Here is an 18,942-nt window from a genome sequence, read left to right as displayed (position 1 = left end):
TGGACCATCAGGTCTGGTTACCATAGTAACAGTACGGACGCAGTCGTCTCCCAGTTCCTGACAGGTGATGAAGCTCTGTAGCGTTTCTTGCTCGCAGGCGGTGACCTGATTCTTCTTCTCTGGTGACTCAGAACTACCAGCTTCCTCCTCTTCCTCCTCCTCCTCTTCCTCTGATCTCTCTCTGTAGACCTCCATCAGGTCCTCCATCTCCTCCTCTACCTGGAGAACAGGAAACCCCGTTGGTTCTGGGTAACAGACCCAGTAGTATTTAGAGAACAGAGGAGGCTCTGATCCGTTATCACAGCGTCTGAAGCAGCGGTTCTCAACCTCTTCTGGGCTAGCGCCCCCTATCCGTTGTCCAGGTCCCTTACCGCCCCCTATCCGGTGTCCAGGTCCCTTACCGCCCCCTATCCGTTGTCCAGGTCCCTTACCGCCCCCCTATCCGTTGTCCAGGTCCCTTACCGCCCCCCTATGGGTTGTCCAGGTCCCTTACCGCCCCCTATCCATTGTCCAGGTCCCTTACCGCCCCCTATCCGTTATCCAGGTCCCTTACCGCCCCCCTATCCGTTGTCCAGGTCCCTTACCGCCCCCCTATCCGTTGTCCAGGTCCCTTACCGCCCCCCTATGGGTTGTCCAGGTCCTTTACCGCCCCCCTATCCGTTGTCCAGGTCCCTTACCACCCCCCTATCCGTTATCCAGGTCCCTTACCGCCCCCCTATCCGTTGTCCAGGTCCCTTACCGCCCCCCTATCCGTTGTCCAGGTCCCTTACCACCCCCCTATCCGTTATCCAGGTCCCTTACCGCCCCCCTATCCGTTGTCCAGGTCCCTTACCGCCCCCCTATCCGTTGTCCAGGTCCCTTACCGCCCCCCTATCCGTTGTCCAGGTCCCTTACCGCCCCCCATCACATCACATGTAGGCTCATTGTCTTCATAAATATTAATGTTGATTATTATTATTATGTAGATTTATTATTTATTTAATTTTCATAATCTTCTTCTGATGATTATTCTGTTATATCATTAAAGCATGTGAATAGAGGAGATATTTATGAGTGTTGATTTCTAAACCAGTCCTCCCACAGAAACATGATCAGAGACTTTGTGTCCTGCATTCTGGAGACTTTAAAAGAGTGAAAATAACAACATAATAAAAACACTAAACTGCATTTGATGTTAAACTTTTCATTTGACCTTTAACTCCCAGGAAAGAGAACTGAATAACTCTCTCCGGTGTGAACGGAGCGTATGAATCTCTGACATAAACTAATATTCATGAGTTTTTATTTATCTTTGATCCTGCTTGAGTATTTCTTTCTCTTCGTTCTCTCCTCTTATTATTATTAATATTATTATTAATATTAATATTATTATTATTATTATTATTATTAATAATATTATTAATATTAATATTATTATTAATATTATTATTATTATTAATATTATTAATATTATTATTATTATTATTCATATTATTAATTTACCCACCAAAATGTACTTGGCCTCACCAAATCAAATGGAGCACCCACGGGTGCTGAGATGAGAGGTGGGGATGATCAGAAGAGCAGCTGAGGATGAGTGCAGGGAACGGGCTTCTCTCTCTCACTGAAGGTTCTTTCAGACACAACGTGATGACGTCACCACTGACCTCTGACCTCTGACCTCTGAATCACGTTATTTCTAACAGCTTGTGCCGCGCTGCGACGGCCTTTCACTGCACTGAGTAAAGCTCAGCTGCTCGCTGTGGAGAGCTCAGTTTAACATGAGCTCAAACTGCGCTGTGTCGTCAGCATAGACTGCTCTCTTCACCTGAGAAACGACAGTTGGTGTAGCTCTGTTGTCGACCGGGTGGAAACAGTCGGGCTTTACACACCGTTCAGAAACAGACTGAGATAACGGAAAGGAAAAAAAGGGTGAAAATTTGTAAAAATATTATAAATCGGGAGAAATACGGGAGAATTGTGACCCCGGAGGAAACCGGGAGGAAACCGGGAGGAAACCGGGAGGAAACCGGGAGAGGGCGATGAAAAACGGGAGGGTTGTGTGTGGTTGGTAGCTCGACGCTAAGTTGCCTTCAATGGAAGTCCGACAGCGGAATATCCCTCTTGTAAATGTGTAACCACGGCGATAACATGGCGTTCACCGTGTGTGTAAAGTTCAACGCCCCCCAAGGACACCTCAACGCCCCCCAAGAACACCTCAACGCCCCCCAAGAACACCTCAACGCCCCCAAGGACACCTCAACGCCCCCCAAGAACACCTCAACGCCCCCCAAGGACACCTCAACGCCCCCCAAGAACACCTCAACGCCCCCCAAGAACACCTCAACGCCCCCAAGGACACCTCAACGCCCCCCAAGAACACCTCAACGACCCCCAAGGACACCTCAACGCCCCCCAGGAACACCTCAACGCCCCCCAAGGACACCTCAACGCCCCCCAAGAACACCTCAACGCCCCCAAGGACACCTCAACGCCCCCCAAGAACACCTCAACGCCCCCCAAGGACACCTCAACGCCCCCCAAGGACACCTCAACGCCCCCCAAGGACACCTCAACGCCCCCAAGGACACCTCAACGCCCCCCAAGGACATCTCAACGCCCCCCAAGAACACCTCAACGCCCCCCAAGGACACCTCAACGCCCCCCAAGGACACCTCAACGCCCCCAAGGACACCTCAACGCCCCCCAAGAACACCTCAACGCCCCCCAAGGACACCTCAACGCCCCCCAAGAACACCTCAACGCCCCTCAAGAACACCTCAAAGCCCCCCAAGCCAAGGACACCTCAATGCCCCCCAAGAACACCTCAACGCCCCCCAAGGACACCTCAACGCCCCCCAAGAACACCTCAACGCCCCCCTTACGAAGACATCGCCCCCGTTGAGAAACGCTGGTCCGCTGGACCCGGATGGATCCGGGTCCAGCGGACCAGAACAGACTCTGACCTGCCGGGCCGTCCTCAGGAAGGTGACGTAGGGTCGCAGCAGCTGCAGGTTGGAGTCCATCTTCCTCTTCAGACTCTGCAGCTCCTTCAGAACCAGATCAACCCGACCGGCCAGTTCAGGACTCAGTGAACCAGGCGGATCGAGCTGAGCGGTGCCGGTTCCGGTTCCGGTCCGTCCGCCGGCGCTGCTTCTCTTCAGCTGCTCCGTCAGGGCTTTCAGAGGGGACAGCCGGGGGGGACCGGTTCTGACCTGATCCAGGATCTGCTTCATGTTTTCTACATCCAGACCTGCAGACTGGAGACCAACACAGAAACCAGGTCTCATTCTGGATCAGAACTTTAGAGACATATGTCGACTGGACTGAAATATTCAAACACAGAAAGATGAATATTAGTTAAAGGAGAAACGTGTCAGAATATCATGTTAGATTATATATCACGTCCTGAGATTCAGATCAGCTTCTAAACCTCACATATACATATATATATATATATACAGTATATATATATGTAGAGTATATATATATATGCAGTATATATATATATACTGTATATAGGCTCTATATATGTATATATATATATATATACTCTATATATACATCACACTGACTGAAGTGTGTGTGTGTGTGTGTGTGTGTGTGTACCTCAGCCTGTGTGCGGAGCTGCAGGTGTGTGTGTGTGTGTGTGTGTGTGTGTGTGTGTGTGTGTGTGTGTGTGTGTGTGTGTGTGTGTGTACCTCAGCCTGTGTGCGGAGCTGCAGGTGTGTGTGTGTGTGTGTGTGTGTGTGCGTGTGTGTGTGTGTGTGTGTGTGTGTGTGTACCTCAGCCTGTGTGCGGAGCTGCAGGTGTGTGTGTGTGTGTGTGTGTGTGTGCGTGTGTGTGTGTGTGTACCTCAGCCTGTGTGCGGAGCTGCAGGTGTGTGTGTGTGTGTGTGTGTGTGTGTGTGTGTGTGCGTGTGTGTGTGTGTGTGTGTGTGTGTACCTCAGCCTGTGTGCGGAGCTGCAGGTGTGTGTGTGTGTGTGTGTGTGTGTGTACCTCAGCCTGTGTGCGGAGCTGCAGGTGTGTGTGTGTGTGTGTGTGTGTGTGTGTGTCCCTCAGCCTGTGTGCGGAGCTGCAGGTGTGTGTGTGTGTGTGTGTGTGTGTGTGTGTGTGTACCTCAGCCTGTGTGCGGAGCTGCAGGTGTGTGTGTGTGTGTGTGTGTGTGTGTGTGTGTGTGTGTGTGTGTGTACCTCAGCCTGTGTGCGGAGCTGCAGGTGTGTGTGTGTGTGTGTGTGTGTGTGTGTGTGTACCTCAGCCTGTGTGCGGAGCTGCAGGTGTGTGTTCAGAGTGTCTTCGGCCTCAGAGAGCTGCCGTCCTGTTTCACAGCTGTAAGAGACACTGCTGCTCTGCTGCAGCCAGCTGCACATCTGCAACACACACACACACATACACGACCACGCACACGCAAACGCACACGCACACGCACACACACACACACACACACACACACAGTAGTATTAGTAACAGCAGTGTTAAGGGAGGAACCGTCAACAGAGCAGAGAAGTCTTTTTGACAACAGCCGCCATCTTTAACTGGTTGTTAGTCGTCACCTCGTCGACCAGCTGTTCCCATGACGACAGCAGCTGGAGCCTCTGATTGGTCAGGAGGGCTTGGTGGGCGTGGCCTTCTCCACACTGAGTCTCCTCTCCCAGCATGCTCTGCAGCCCGGCCGCCGGCCCACTACACCACAGAAGAAGAAGAAGATCAGGCAGCTGTCAGGTCCAGATGTTCTGCTGCTGTTTCCTGTCCTCATTATCAATAAAGATTCACATTCAAACAGGAACAGGTCTGACCTGGATCCCGGAGGCCCCGATGTGGATCCCGGAGGCCCCGATGTGGATCCAGGAGGCCCCGATGTGGATCCCGGAGGCCCCGATGTGGATCCAGGAGGCCCCGATGTGGATCCAGGAGGCCCCGATGTGGATCCAGGAGGCCCCGATGTGGATCCCGGAGGCCCCGATGTGGATCCAGGAGGCCCTGATGTGGATCCTGGAGGCCCCAATGTGGACGCAGGGTTCATATCTAATCCGGATTCTGGCTTCAGCTCTCTCGGTCCCGGTGTCTGGTCTAACCTGAATCCCGGCTGCAGGTTTATGGTCGCTGGTTTGGATCCAGGCTTCAACTCTAATCTGGATCCTGACTCGAAGGTTCTGGTCTCCTCTAATCTAGATTCAGGGTTCACATCTAATCCAGATTCTGGTTTCAGATCTGATCTCGATCCCGGTGTCTGGTCTAAACTGGATCCCGGCTGCAGATCTGATCTGGATTCAGGCAGCAGATCTCTGGTCTCTTCTGATCTGGGTTTCAGATCTGATCTGGGTTCAGGTTTTAGATATAATCTGGATCCTGAATCAAAGTTTCTGGTCTCCTTTGATCTGGATCCAGGCCTCACATCTGATCTGGATCCAGGTTTAAGGTCTCTGGTTTCTTTAGTTCTGGTTTCTGATTTCAGGTCTGTGTTCTCTGCTGATGTGGATCCAGACTCTGGGTCCTGGTCCAGGATTTTGTCAACTGTGAGACTCCGGTCCTGAAGTGAAGACAGGTCCTGGTATATTAAAGTATTTCATTGATTACTGCATCAACAGTTAGTATTAATACATCATGTTAGTATGAATACATCATGTTAGTATTAATACATCATGTTAGTATGAATACATCATGTTAGTATTAATACATCATGTTAGTATGAATACATCATGTTAGTATTAATACATCATGTTAGTATGAATACATCATGTTAGTATTAATACATCATGTTAGTATTAATACATCATGTTAGTATTAATACATCATGTTAGTATGAATACATCATGTTAGTATTAATACATCATGTTAGTATGAATACATCATGTTAGTATGAATACATCATGTTAGTATTAATACATCATGTTAGTATTAATACATCATGTTAGTATGAATACATCATGTTAGTATTAATACATCATGTTAGTATGAATACATCATGTTAGTATTAATACATCATGTTAGTATGAATACATCATGTTAGTATTAATACATCATGTTAGTATTAATACATCATGTTAGTATTAATACATCATGTTAGTATGAATACATCATGTTAGTATTAATACATCATGTTAGTATGAATACATCATGTTAGTATTAATACATCATGTTAGTATTAATACATCATGTTAGTATGAATACATCATGTTAGTATTAATACATCATGTTAGTATTAATACATCATGTTAGTATTAATACATCATGTTAGTATGAATACATCATGTTAGTATGAATACATCATGTTAGTATTAATACATCATGTTAGTATTAATACATCATGTTAGTATTAATACATCATGTTAGTATGAATACATCATGTTAGTATTAATACATCATGTTAGTATGAATACATCATGTTAGTATGAATACATCATGTTAGTATTAATACATCATGTTAGTATGAATACATCATGTTAGTATTAATACATCATGTTAGTATGAATATTGCGTCACTAAAACTAAACATCACTAAAACCTGTGGTCTTTGGTTCGTTCTATAATAATTAATAATCTACATGTGAACGAGTCTTCAGTTACGATGTTTTAAGGAAACATCTGTAAAAATGAAGAAGCTTTGTAAGACATGATATTAATATTCAGCTCAGCTGTTTGATGTCCAGAATATCTTTTAAATATAATCAGGTCATGTGAGAGTCCTGAATGTCTTCAGGAGGATTTATATTTATATCCTGAACACCAGATGGACGACCAGAGGACACACTGATGACTCTCACTGCTGCAGCTGAGACGGCTGCACGACTCTAATCTCTCTGCACGACTCTAATCTCACTGCACGACTCTAATCTCACTGCACGACTCTAATCTCTCTGCAGGACTCTAATCTCACTGCACGACTCTAATCTTTCTGCACGACTCTAATCTCACTGCACGACTCTAATCTCTCTGCAGGACTCTAATCTCACTGCACGACTCTAATCTCACTGCACGACTCTAATCTCACTGCAGGACTCTAATCTCTCTGCAGGACTCTAATCTCACTGCAGGACTCTAATCTCTCTACACGACTCTAATCTCACTGCAGGACTCTAATCTCTCTGCAGGACTCTAATCTCACTGCAGGACTCTAATCTCTCTACACGACTCTAATCTCTCTGCACGACTCTAATCTCTCTGCATGACTCTAATCTCTCTGCACGACTCTAATCTCTCTGCAGGACTCTAATCTCTCTGCATGAGTCTCTCTAATACTCTAATATCTCTAACATCTCTAAGCAGTCCTTGTAAACCTGCTCACTGCTGGATCCGTCTCTTACTTCAGAACCGGCCTCTCTGGACTCTTGTTCTTTCCTGAGGACGATGATCCTGATGGCCTGGTCCGCCCTCCTCCTCCGGTCCTGCAGCGCCTCCACCAGCTCCTCCAGCCTCAGAACCGCCCCCCTGCTGCACTGTGAGCTCTGGGAATTCTGAAGACTCTGGGAACTCTGGGGAGAGTTTGATTATTACTGAGCAGAAGATCACATCTTTCTTAGTAAATCTGGGCCAGAGTAGTTAGAGTTAGAGACGCACCGATACCGCTTCATTACAGACCGAGTACAAGTACTTCCATCTGGGTACTCTCTGATACGAGTACCGATACCGAGTACCGATACGAGTACTTCTCTGTGCCTAAAGACCCTCGTTAACAGCCAGCTGGAGGGTGTGAGGACACACGGCAGGCTGGGGAGTCCCGCATACGAGGCGGTGCGCTGCCACCGGCTCTAGGTCGGCTTGGAAAGGCTCGGGGGTGAAGGTGGCTCGCGGCCGCAGCTTTACAGCGCTCCCCGCCCGGACCTCGCCGCACCGTGACGGGGCTCCCGGTGCGACTGTCAACTGCGCCGTGCCCCCAAGGTGGGGCTCGGCCAATGTAAAAGGCGCCAGGGGTCTGTGGTGATGTCGGCAACCCACTTGACCCGTCTTGAAACACGGGTCAGGTGGGTTTCAAGACCTGACGTACGCGTGAGTCAGAGGGTGACAGCTAAACCCCGTGGAGCAATGAAAGTGAGAGCCGGCGTGCGCCGGCTGAGGTGGGATCCCAGCCCAGCGGGGTCAGGCGCACCGCTGGTCCGTCTCGTCCGCACCGTCGGGGAGGCGATGCGTGAGGACCCGAAAGATGGTGACGAGAGGTTAACGTCACGCTGCATGTGGTAAGTGGTATCGGAGCCGTTTTGAGAGTACAAGTATATGAGCACAGTATCGGACCCGATACTGGCATCACTATCGGTGCATCCATAGTAGATGTTCACCTCCTGGTCCTGGTCCTGGTCCTGGTCCTGGTCCTGGTCCTGGTCCTCCTGCAGGACTCCTCCTCTCCTCTGGAGATCCTCGGTCCTCTGCAGCTGTCTGAGTCTCTGCAGCAGAACGCTGCTGCTGCTTAAAACCTGCAGAGACTTCACCAGAAGACCTGGACCCAGAACACAAAGACACCACGTTTACCACACGTTACCGTGACGACCACTTCAACACATCACAAAACATAAGATAAACACCATATTGGATATTTTCTATATTTTCTTCCACCTCCGCTGACACTGTTCCTTCAGCTGTAGTCTGATACCAGGGACAATGTCCTCACCTCTCCTCATGGAGTCGTATGTGAGCTGCACTTCAGTCAGTCTGTCCTCGTCCAGTCTGGTCTGGAGGTCCTCTACTAGGTCCAGACCGACAGAGAACTAGAGAGACAGACAGAGAGACACACAGAGAGACACACAGACAGACACACAGAGAGACACACAGAGAGACACACAGAGAGACACACAGACAGACACACAGAGAGACACACAGAGAGACACACAGACAGACACACAGAGAGACACACAGAGAGACACACAGAGAGACAGACAACAGAAGAAAAAGAGAAATCATGTGATTAATGGTGAATCGTCCTACTGTACCTCCAGAGCTCTAACGTGTCTCTGAGACGTCCTACTGTACCTCCAAAGCTCTAACGTGTCTCTGAGACGTCCTACTGTACCCCCAGAGCTCTAACGTGTCTCTGAGACGTCCTACTGTACCTCCAGAGCTCTAACGTGTCTCTGTGACGTCCTACTGTACCTCCAGAGCTCTAACGTGTCTCTGTGACGTCCTACTGTACCTCCAGAGCTCTAACGTGTCTCTGTGACGTCCTACTGTACCTCCAGAGCTCTAACGTGTCTCTGAGGCGTCCTACTGTACCTCCAGAGCTCTAACGTGTCTCTGAGGCGTCCTACTGTACCTCCAGAGCTCTAACGTGTCTCTGAGGCGTCCTACTGTACCTCCAGAGCTCGGCGGTAGAAGTCTGCAGCCAGCGTCAGGACTTCCTGTCGTCTCTGCAGCAGGCGGAGGAGCAGCGACCATCCCTCCTTCAGAGACGCCACCATGGCCTTCAGCACCTCCTCCTCTTCCTCCTGTTTGTTCCTCTTCTGCTCCATCGTATCTTCATCCCTCCTCCTCCTCATCCTCCTCTTCCTCTGCTCTGTCTGTTGGTTGTTCTCCACCACAGACAGAACTTCCTCCTCATGTTTCTGTAATAACAACAGATGGTTAAAGAAGGTTCCTGCAGCACAAACATGCCTCACAGTCCTGAGACCAAGAAAACATCAAGAAACACCAAGAAAACACCAAGAAAACACCAAGACAACACCAAGAAAACACTAAGACAACACCAAGAAAACACCAAGAAAACACCAAGACAACACCAAGAACACACCAAGACAACACCAAGACAACACCAAGACAACACCACGAAAACACCAAGAAAAAAACAAGAAAACACCAAGACAACACTAAGACAACACCAAGAAAACACCAAGACAACACCAAGACAACACCAAGACAAAAACAAGACAACACCAAGACAACACCACGAAAACACCAAAAAAACACTAAGAACACACCAAGACAACACCAAGACAACACCAAGAACACACCAAGACAACACCAAGACAACAACAAGACAACACCAAGACAACACCAAGACAAAAACAAGACAACACCAAGACAACACCACGAAAACACCAAGAAAACACTAAGAACACACCAAGACAACACCAAGACAACACCAAGAAAACACCAAGACAACACCAAGAAAACATCAAGACAACACCAAGACAACACCAAGAAAACACCAAGAACACACCAAGACAACACCAAGAAATCACCAAGACAACACCAAGACAACACCAAGACAAAAACAAGACAACACCAAGACAACACCATGAAAACACCAAGAAAACACTAAGAACACACCAAGACAACACCAAGAACACACCAAGACAACACCAAGACAACACCAAGACAACACCAAGACAATGAAAGACTTTATGAATGAAAGACTTTATTTCGAACATATAATAAATAAAAACAGATACAAAATAATAACAAACAAAACAAGAGTTATAGTGTCCGAAAAGGAGTAGGTAGAAGAAAAACTTATATTACCCTACCCCTTTCTCACTTCTCCTCTATTAACTCATATATCATAGAATGATAATATAAAATAATATAATATAATATAAAAACTATCCCAGATTTATTTACATCCTAAGTTGAATATATGAACAGCATCCCAAGTTTATTTACAACCCACAAATACATCCGGAGTTAAAAAGTATATAACCAACCTTTAACACAACTCTTCTTCAACCATATACCTCCCAAAAATATCTTTCTTGTATAGCTTTTTAAATTGATTTATATTTGTGCTCCCCTTCAACCCATCACCTAACCCATTCCACAAATCCACCCCACAGACTGAAATACACATACTCTTCTTTTTTGTACGAACACAATGCTTTTTAAAATTAAATTTTCCTCTAAAATTATAACCCCCCTCCCTGTCACAAAACATTTTTTGAATATTGCCCGGAAGTGAATTATGTCTTGCTTTAAACATAATTATTGCGGTTTTAAATTTGACCAAATCCATAAATTTCAATGCATGTGACTTCAAAAACAGTGTGTTCGTGTGTTCCCTATATCCCACATTATTTACTATCCTGATTGCTCTCTTCTGTAGTATGCATAATGGTTGTAAGTTGCTTTTATAAGTGTTACCCCAAACTTCTACACAGTAATTCAGATATGGTGATACAAGTGAAGAATACAGAATGTGCAGTGATTTATGATCCAGTGTGTGTCTTGTTTTCCCTAAGACTGCTATGCTCTTTGCCAGCTTTGTTCTTACATAATTTATCTGAGGTTTCCAGCAGATTTTGTGGTCCAGTATTACACCCAGAAATTTATTTACATATACTCTTTCAATAGTCACATCATCTATTATCATTTGTACTGGTATGTCTATTTTTTGGTTTCCAAATAACATAAATTTAGTTTTGTCCAAATTTAATGACAATTTATTTCTGTCAAACCACCGTTGCAATTTTCTGATTTCTGATGTGGCCACCTCCAAAAGCTGCTGCAGATTTTCCCCAGAACAAAAAATATTTGTGTCATCTGCAAATAAAACTAAATTCAGTGTCCTTGATACCCTACCTATGTCATTTATATACATAATAAACAATTTTGGACCCAATACTGATCCCTGCGGGACCCCACAAGTAATACCTGAGCATGTTGATTTATAGTCCCCTATTTGCACGTACTGCTGCCTGTTTCCTATATAACTTCTCAACCAGTTCAGCACTACCCCTCTTATACCATACCTTTCCATTTTATTGAATAATATATCATGATCAATGGTGTCAAATGCTTTTTTTAAATCTATAAATACTCCTACCACATACTTCTTGTTATCAATACAACTGGTTATTTCTTCTGTTAGCTCCATTAATGCCATTGCTGTTGATCTGTTTGCTCTGAACACCAAGACAAAAACAAGACAACACCAAGACAACACCACGAAAACACCAAGAAAACACTAAGAACACACCAAGACAATACCAAGACAACACCAAGACAACACCAAGACAACACCAAGAACACACCAAGACAACACCAAGACAAAAACAAGACAACACCAAGACAACACCACGAAAACACCAAGAAAACACTAAGAACACACCAAGACAACACCAAGACAACACCAAGAAAACACCAAGACAACACCAAGACAACACCACGAAAACACCAAGAAAACACCAAGAAAACACCAAGACAACACCAAGACAACACCAAGAAAACACCAAGAACACACCAAGACAACACCAAGAAATCACCAAGACAATACCAAGACAACACCAAGACAACACCAAGACCACACCAAGACCACACCAAGACAACACCAAGAACACACCAAGACAACACTAAGACAACACCAAGACAACACCAAGAAAACACCAAGACAACACCAAGACAACACCAAGACCACACCAAGACAACACCAAGAACACACCAAGACAACACTAAGACAACACCACGGAAACACCAAGACAACACCAAGACCACACCAAGAAAACACCAAGACAACACCAAGATCACACCAAGACAACACCAAGAACACACCAAGACAACACTATGACAACACCAAGACAACACCAAGACAACACCAAGACCACACCAAGACAACACCAAGAACACACCAAGACAACACCAAGACAACACCAAAACAACACCAAGACAACACCAAGAACACACCAAGACAACACCAAGAACACACCAAGACAACACTATGACAACACCAAGACAACACCAAGACAACACCAAGACCACACCAAGACAACACCAAGAACACACCAAGACAACACCAAGACAACACCAAGACAACACCAAGAACACACCAAGACAACACCAAGAACACACCAAGACAACACTAAGACAACACCACGGAAACACCAAGACAACACCAAGACCACACCAAGACAACACCAAGAACACACCAAGACAACACCACGAAAACACCAAGACAACACCAAGACAACACCAAGACAACACCAAGACAACACCAAGAACACACCAAGACAACACCAAGACAACAACAAGACAACACCAAGACAACACCACGAAAACACCAAGAAAACACTAAGAACACACCAAGACAACACCAAGAAAACACCAAGACAACACCAAGACAACACCACGAAAACTCCAAGAAAACACCAAGAAAACACCAAGACAACACCAAGACAACACCAAGAAAACACCAAGACAACACCAAGACAACACCAAGACAACACCAAGAAATCACCGAGACAATACCAAGACAACACCAAGACCACACCAAGACAACACCAAGAACACACCAAGACAACACTAAGACAACACCACGGAAACACCAAGACAACACCAAGACCACACCAAGAAAACACCAAGACAACACCAAGACAACACCAAGACCACACCAAGACAACACCAAGAACACACCAAGACAACACTAAGACAACACCAAGACAACACCAAGAAAACACCAAGACAACACTAAGACAACACCAAGACCACACCAAGACAACACCAAGAACACACCAAGACAACACCAAGAAAAAAACAAGAAAACACCAAGACAACACCAAGACAACACCAAGAAAACACCAAGACAACACTAAGACAACACCACGGAAACACCAAGACAACACCAAGACCACACCAAGACAACACCAAGAACACACCAAGACAATACCACGAAAACACCAAGACAACACCAAGACAACACCAAGACAACACCAAGAACACACCAAGACAACACTAAGACAACACCAAGACCACACCAAGACAACACCAAGAACACACCAAGACAACACCAAGACAACACCAAGACAACACCAAGAACACACCAAGACAACACCAGGAACACACCAAGACAACACTAAGACAACACCACGGAAACACCAAGACAACACCAAGAACACACCAAGACAACACCAAGACCACACCAAGACAACACCAAGACAACACCAAGAACACACCAAGACAACACCAAGAACACACCAAGACAACACTAAGACAACACCACGAAAACACCAAGACAACACCAAGACAACACAGATCATGTTCCGTTGGCAGGAATCACAAGGCTACTGTCCAGTAGGTGTCCGTTACGTGTCTCTGTGTGTGTGTGTCTGTGTGTATTGTGTATTTTCCGGTGTGTATTGTGTGTTCTCCGTTGTGTGTCTCTGTGTGTGTGTGTGTGTGTGTGTGTGTGTGTGTGTGTGTGTGTGTGTGCGTGTGTGCGTGCGTGCGTGCGTGCGTGCGTGCGTGCGTGCGTGTGTGTGTGTTTGTCTCTGTGTGTGTACCTGCAGTTTGTCCATCAGCTGCTGCTGGTCCTGGATCAGGTCCTGGTTTTCTTCCTGGTTGGATCCGATCTCACAGAGACCTGGTTGGACCTGGACCAGCTGGAGGTGGACCAGAGAGCCACTCTGGAGGGACGTAGACACAACCAATCATCTGATATGAGATCAATATGAAATCAGTCTTTATAATAACCATCATTAAGAAATGGAACATTGATGGTTTATTAAACCTAGTTAATAATTATTACTTTACTTTACTGATACTTTACTTTACTTTACTTTACTTTACTTTACTTTACTTTACTTTACTTTACTTTACTTTACTTTACTGATACTTTACTTTACTGATACTTTACTGATACTTTACTTTACTGATACTTTACTTTACTTTACTGATACTTTACTGATATTTTACTTTACTTTACTTTACTTTACTTTACTTTACTTTACTTTACTTTACTGATACTTTACTTTACTGATACTTTACTGATACTTTACTTTACTTTACTGATATTTTACTGGTACTTTACTGATACTTTACTGATACTTTACTTTACTGATACTTTACTGATACTTTACTGATACTTTACTTTACTGATACTTTACTTTACTTTACTGATACTTTACTGATACTTTACTTTACTGATACTTTACTGATACTTTACTGATACTTTACTGATACTTTACTGATACTTTACTTTACTGATACTTTACTTTACTTTTCTGATACTTTACTGATACTTTACTTTACTGATACTTTACTGATACTTTACTGCTTCTTTACTTTACTGATACTTTACTGCTACTTTACTTTACTTTACTGATACTTTACTTTACTGATACTTTACTTTACTTATACTTTACTGATACTTTACTGATACTTTACTGATACTTTACTGATACTTTACTTTACTGATACTTTACTTTACTGATACTTTACTTTACTTTACTTATACTTTACTGATACTTTACTTTACTTTGCTGATACTTTACTGATACTTTACTTTGCTGATACTTTACTTTGCTGATACTTTACTTTACTGATACTTTACTTTACTGATACTTTACTGCTACTTTACTTTACTGATACTTTACTGATACTTTACTGATACTTTACTGATACTTTACTTTACTGATACTTTACTTTTCTGATACTTTACTGATACTTTACTGATACTTTACTGGTACTTTACTGATACTTTACTGGTACTTTACTGATACTTTACTTTTCTGATACTTTACTGGTACTTTACTGGCATTTTACTGGTACTTTACTGATACTTTACTTTTCTGATACTTTACTGATACTTTACTGACACTTTACTTTTCTGATACTTTACTGATACTTTACTGATACTTTACTGATACTTTACTTTACTGATACTTTACTGATACTTTTCTGCTACTTTACTTTACTGATACTTTACTGATACTTTGCTGATACTTTACTTTACTGGTACTTTACTGATACTTTACTGGTACTTTACTGGTACTTTACTGATGCTTTACTGGTACTTTACTGGCGTTTTACTGGTACTTTACTGATACTTTACTGGTACTTTACTGGTACTTTACTGATGCTTTACTGGTACTTTACTGGCGTTTTACTGGTACTTTACTGATACTTTACTGATACTTTGCTGATACTTTACTTTACTGGTACTTTACTGATACTTTACTGGTACTTTACTGGTACTTTACTGATGCTTTACTGGTACTTTACTGGCGTTTTACTGGTACTTTACTGATACTTTACTTTACTGATACTTTACTGATACTTTACTGATACTTTACTTTACTGATACTTTACTGATACTTTACTTTACTGGTACTTTACTGGTACTTTACTGATACTTTATTGATACTTTACTTTACTGATACTTTACTTTACTGGTACTTTACTGGTACTTTACTGATACTTTACTGATACTTTACTGATACTTTACTTTACTGATACTTTACTGATATTTTACTTTACTGGTACTTTACTGATACTTTACTGGTACTTTACTTTACTGATACTTTACTGATACTTTACTTTACTGGCACTTTACTGATACTTTACTGATACTTTACTTTACTGGCGTTATACTGGTACTTTACTGATACTTTACTGGTACTTTACTGGTGCTTTACTGGTGCTTTACTGGTACTTTACTGATACTTTACTTTACTGATACTTTACTGGTACTCTACATGGAGCTGGTTGGAGTCAGTTAACAGTCTGTTGTCACATTAAACAGTTCATGGTGTTTCTGTTCTCATGCTGACGGCTGGAGGTTAGAAGGAGCTGCAGACCGCTGTGTGTGTGTGTGTGTGTGTGTGTGTGTGCGTTACATTCCTCAGGATGATAGGGTATCTCTGGCATGTCGACTGAAGAGGACACAACATGACGCCTGACCACAGAAACACACACTGTAAAAATAACAACTACTAAAACTATTATCACACACACACACACACACACACACGCACACAGACACGCACACGCACACGCACACCCATACACACACACACACACACACACACAAAAACACATTTTAAAAACACACACACATTCAAAACACTGAGAGGCCTCAGCTGTCACACCCCCCCCCCCTCATAAATAGCCTGTGTCTATAAAGGGAAGCAGCAGGCTGACGGAGGAACCTGGTATCTCCTGAAGCCTCCAGAGGAACTAACTCCGTTTAAAGAACCTCAGAGCGCCACATACAGTATGTCACTAAGAGTCCAGGCCACGCCCCTTTTAGGACGTCATCTGATTGGATGTCATTTAGACCGGTTACTGTTGACTTTCACTTCTTATCAGTAGACGTTGTGAGACGGAGGCTCTGTAGACCAACCAGGAAGTCAAACTCCATGACTCATCCAACCGGACCAACAAGGTCGCGTCTAGAAGGTCACCCAGACCACCCATTACAACGTGGACTATTGGAGGTCGATGCCGAACCTGAACCAGGTCGGTTCCCTTCTAGACACGACCCTCGATGAAGCAGCGCTCACCAGATCCACTCCTTCTGTTCTGACCTTTCACAATAAGGTTTCACTTTCACTTCCTCCATCAGTATAATGAACCTTCAGTCAGACTCACCTTCAGGACGGAGACGACCAGCAGTGATTGGCCGGCCTGGATGGCGATGGTGCTCAGAGTGGTGGAGGAGAGAGGAAGCTTCATGTCTCCTCCTCCTCCTTCTGTCCTTCCTGTCTCCTTCTGTCCTCCACATGTCTCCTTCTGTCCGCCACATGTCTCCTTCTGTCCTCCACATGTCTCCTCAGTCTCTCCGGTCGTCATGAACAAAGACTAAATCCTGTTAGAAGATGAAGAGTCCTTCCTCTCCTCTTCCTCTCTTCTTCTGGGATCTCTCACTTTAAATGTTTAATGTGATCGTCTCTCATTCTTCTTCTTGTTGTTCTTCTGGTTGTTGGGAGGTTCCTGTAGTCCTGGTTGTTGGGAGGTTCCTGTAGTCCTGGTTCTGGTTGTTGGGAGGTTCCTGTAGTCCTGGTTCTGGTTGTTGGGAGGTTCCTGTAGTCCTGGTTCTGGTTGTTGGGAGGTTCCTGTAGTCCTGGTTCTGGTTGTTGGGAGGTCCAGTGGAGTCTCCTAGGGAACATGAAGAACATGAATACAAACCAACGTTTGACTGATTTCTTCTCTTCTGATTGATCAGTGTTGAACCATCAGACAGAGTTTAGTTCTCCGTCTACTGAACTAATCATCTGTTAGTAAAGAGACGTTCTTCAGGCTGAACGCATCAAACACCAGTCAGACGTATGGAAATAATATCCAAAAATGTTCTAAAATGAATTTTAAAATATGTGAAAAATCTGTGAAAAGTAAAGTAGATATAATCTGTCAGTAGAGAGGACTTTCTACCCTTCAGGCATTCAGACATTCAGACATTCAGACACACAGAGTATAGAGTCGTCCTCTTACTCATCTGACTGGACACCATCAACCTCTTCATCAGAAGAGTTCTGATCCAGAGGACCAGTCAGAGCCGTCGTTCACCAGCTACCAGCCAGGAGTCTAAAACCGGCTCCATAAAGGTCACACCAAGGTCACACCAAGGTCACACCAACATGGTACCTGCTCAGGGTTGGAGACGCCGTCCCGTCACAACAACCAGACTGGTGGTGTCATCTGGAGGAGCTGCATCTTCTTCTGCTAACGTTAGCTCCCATTAGCTCAACAGCTAACTTCAGACTGAGTCCAGATTTAGATGACATGTGACACCTCCAGCTCTCTTCCTCAGACGTCTGTCATCATGACCACAGATGGAAGCTCCACAGCAGACCTCACTAAATATAATGAGACAGAATTAACACCTCATTCAGCTGATTAGCAATAAACACAAACAATATATCAGTTATTATCAGGAGTCATTTACCTCCATACCATAACGTCATCCAGCAAGACGTGTCCCTCACAGAGTACTGGGATTGATCTTTCCCATTTATAATGTTTTATACTTCTGCTGAATATAATCCATCAATCTGATTTCCATAGATGTATTTAGTATACAGTTCCCTTTGTTAACACCTTATTTTGAAAAGCGGACGTAGTCCCACATGTCTACTTCCTGTAACTTCTCCAAGGTGGTCTCTAGCTCTCCCGTCAGCTCCGTTCTCTTTATCCATCCATGGTCAGCTCCATCGGGGCCGTTTCAATGCAGAGAACACAAATGTCAGTATCTGGGTGCTCTACAGTCGTAGCGTCGGCCCATTTGACCACGAAGACGAGAGCGTCGGCCCATTTGACCACGGAGACGAGAGCGAC

The 18,942-nt window shown here is 44.5% G+C and overlaps 1 protein-coding gene across 9 annotated transcripts in view; it reads right to left on the bottom strand.

The window, feature by feature from the left end:
• Window positions 1–18,462, bottom strand: part of ccdc141 (coiled-coil domain containing 141) — a 36,429-nt gene extending 17,967 nt beyond the window's left edge. For all 9 annotated transcript variants that reach the window (XM_037789555.1, XM_037789556.1, XM_037789557.1 and 6 more), the window contains exons 1-12: window positions 18,253–18,462; window positions 17,260–17,766; window positions 14,172–14,294; window positions 9,261–9,509; window positions 8,582–8,678; window positions 8,253–8,410; window positions 7,284–7,451; window positions 4,776–5,527; window positions 4,533–4,662; window positions 4,233–4,349; window positions 2,946–3,239; window positions 22–219 (exon numbers count right to left, since the gene is read on the bottom strand). In XM_037789555.1, coding sequence (XP_037645483.1) covers window positions 22–219; window positions 2,946–3,239; window positions 4,233–4,349; window positions 4,533–4,662; window positions 4,776–5,527; window positions 7,284–7,451; window positions 8,253–8,410; window positions 8,582–8,678; window positions 9,261–9,509; window positions 14,172–14,294; window positions 17,260–17,460 — 2,487 coding nt within the window. In that variant the 5' untranslated portion in view covers window positions 17,461–17,766; window positions 18,253–18,462. The remainder of the gene's footprint in view (window positions 1–21; window positions 220–2,945; window positions 3,240–4,232; window positions 4,350–4,532; window positions 4,663–4,775; window positions 5,528–7,283; window positions 7,452–8,252; window positions 8,411–8,581; window positions 8,679–9,260; window positions 9,510–14,171; window positions 14,295–17,259; window positions 17,767–18,252) is intronic.
• Between the last annotated feature and the right edge of the window lie 480 nt (window positions 18,463–18,942).

Source organism: Sebastes umbrosus, chromosome 13 (assembly GCF_015220745.1).
Source record: "Sebastes umbrosus isolate fSebUmb1 chromosome 13, fSebUmb1.pri, whole genome shotgun sequence".
NCBI classification, from domain to species: Eukaryota; Metazoa; Chordata; class Actinopteri; order Perciformes; family Sebastidae; genus Sebastes; species Sebastes umbrosus.
This window is presented reverse-complemented; position numbering and strand designations above follow the sequence as displayed.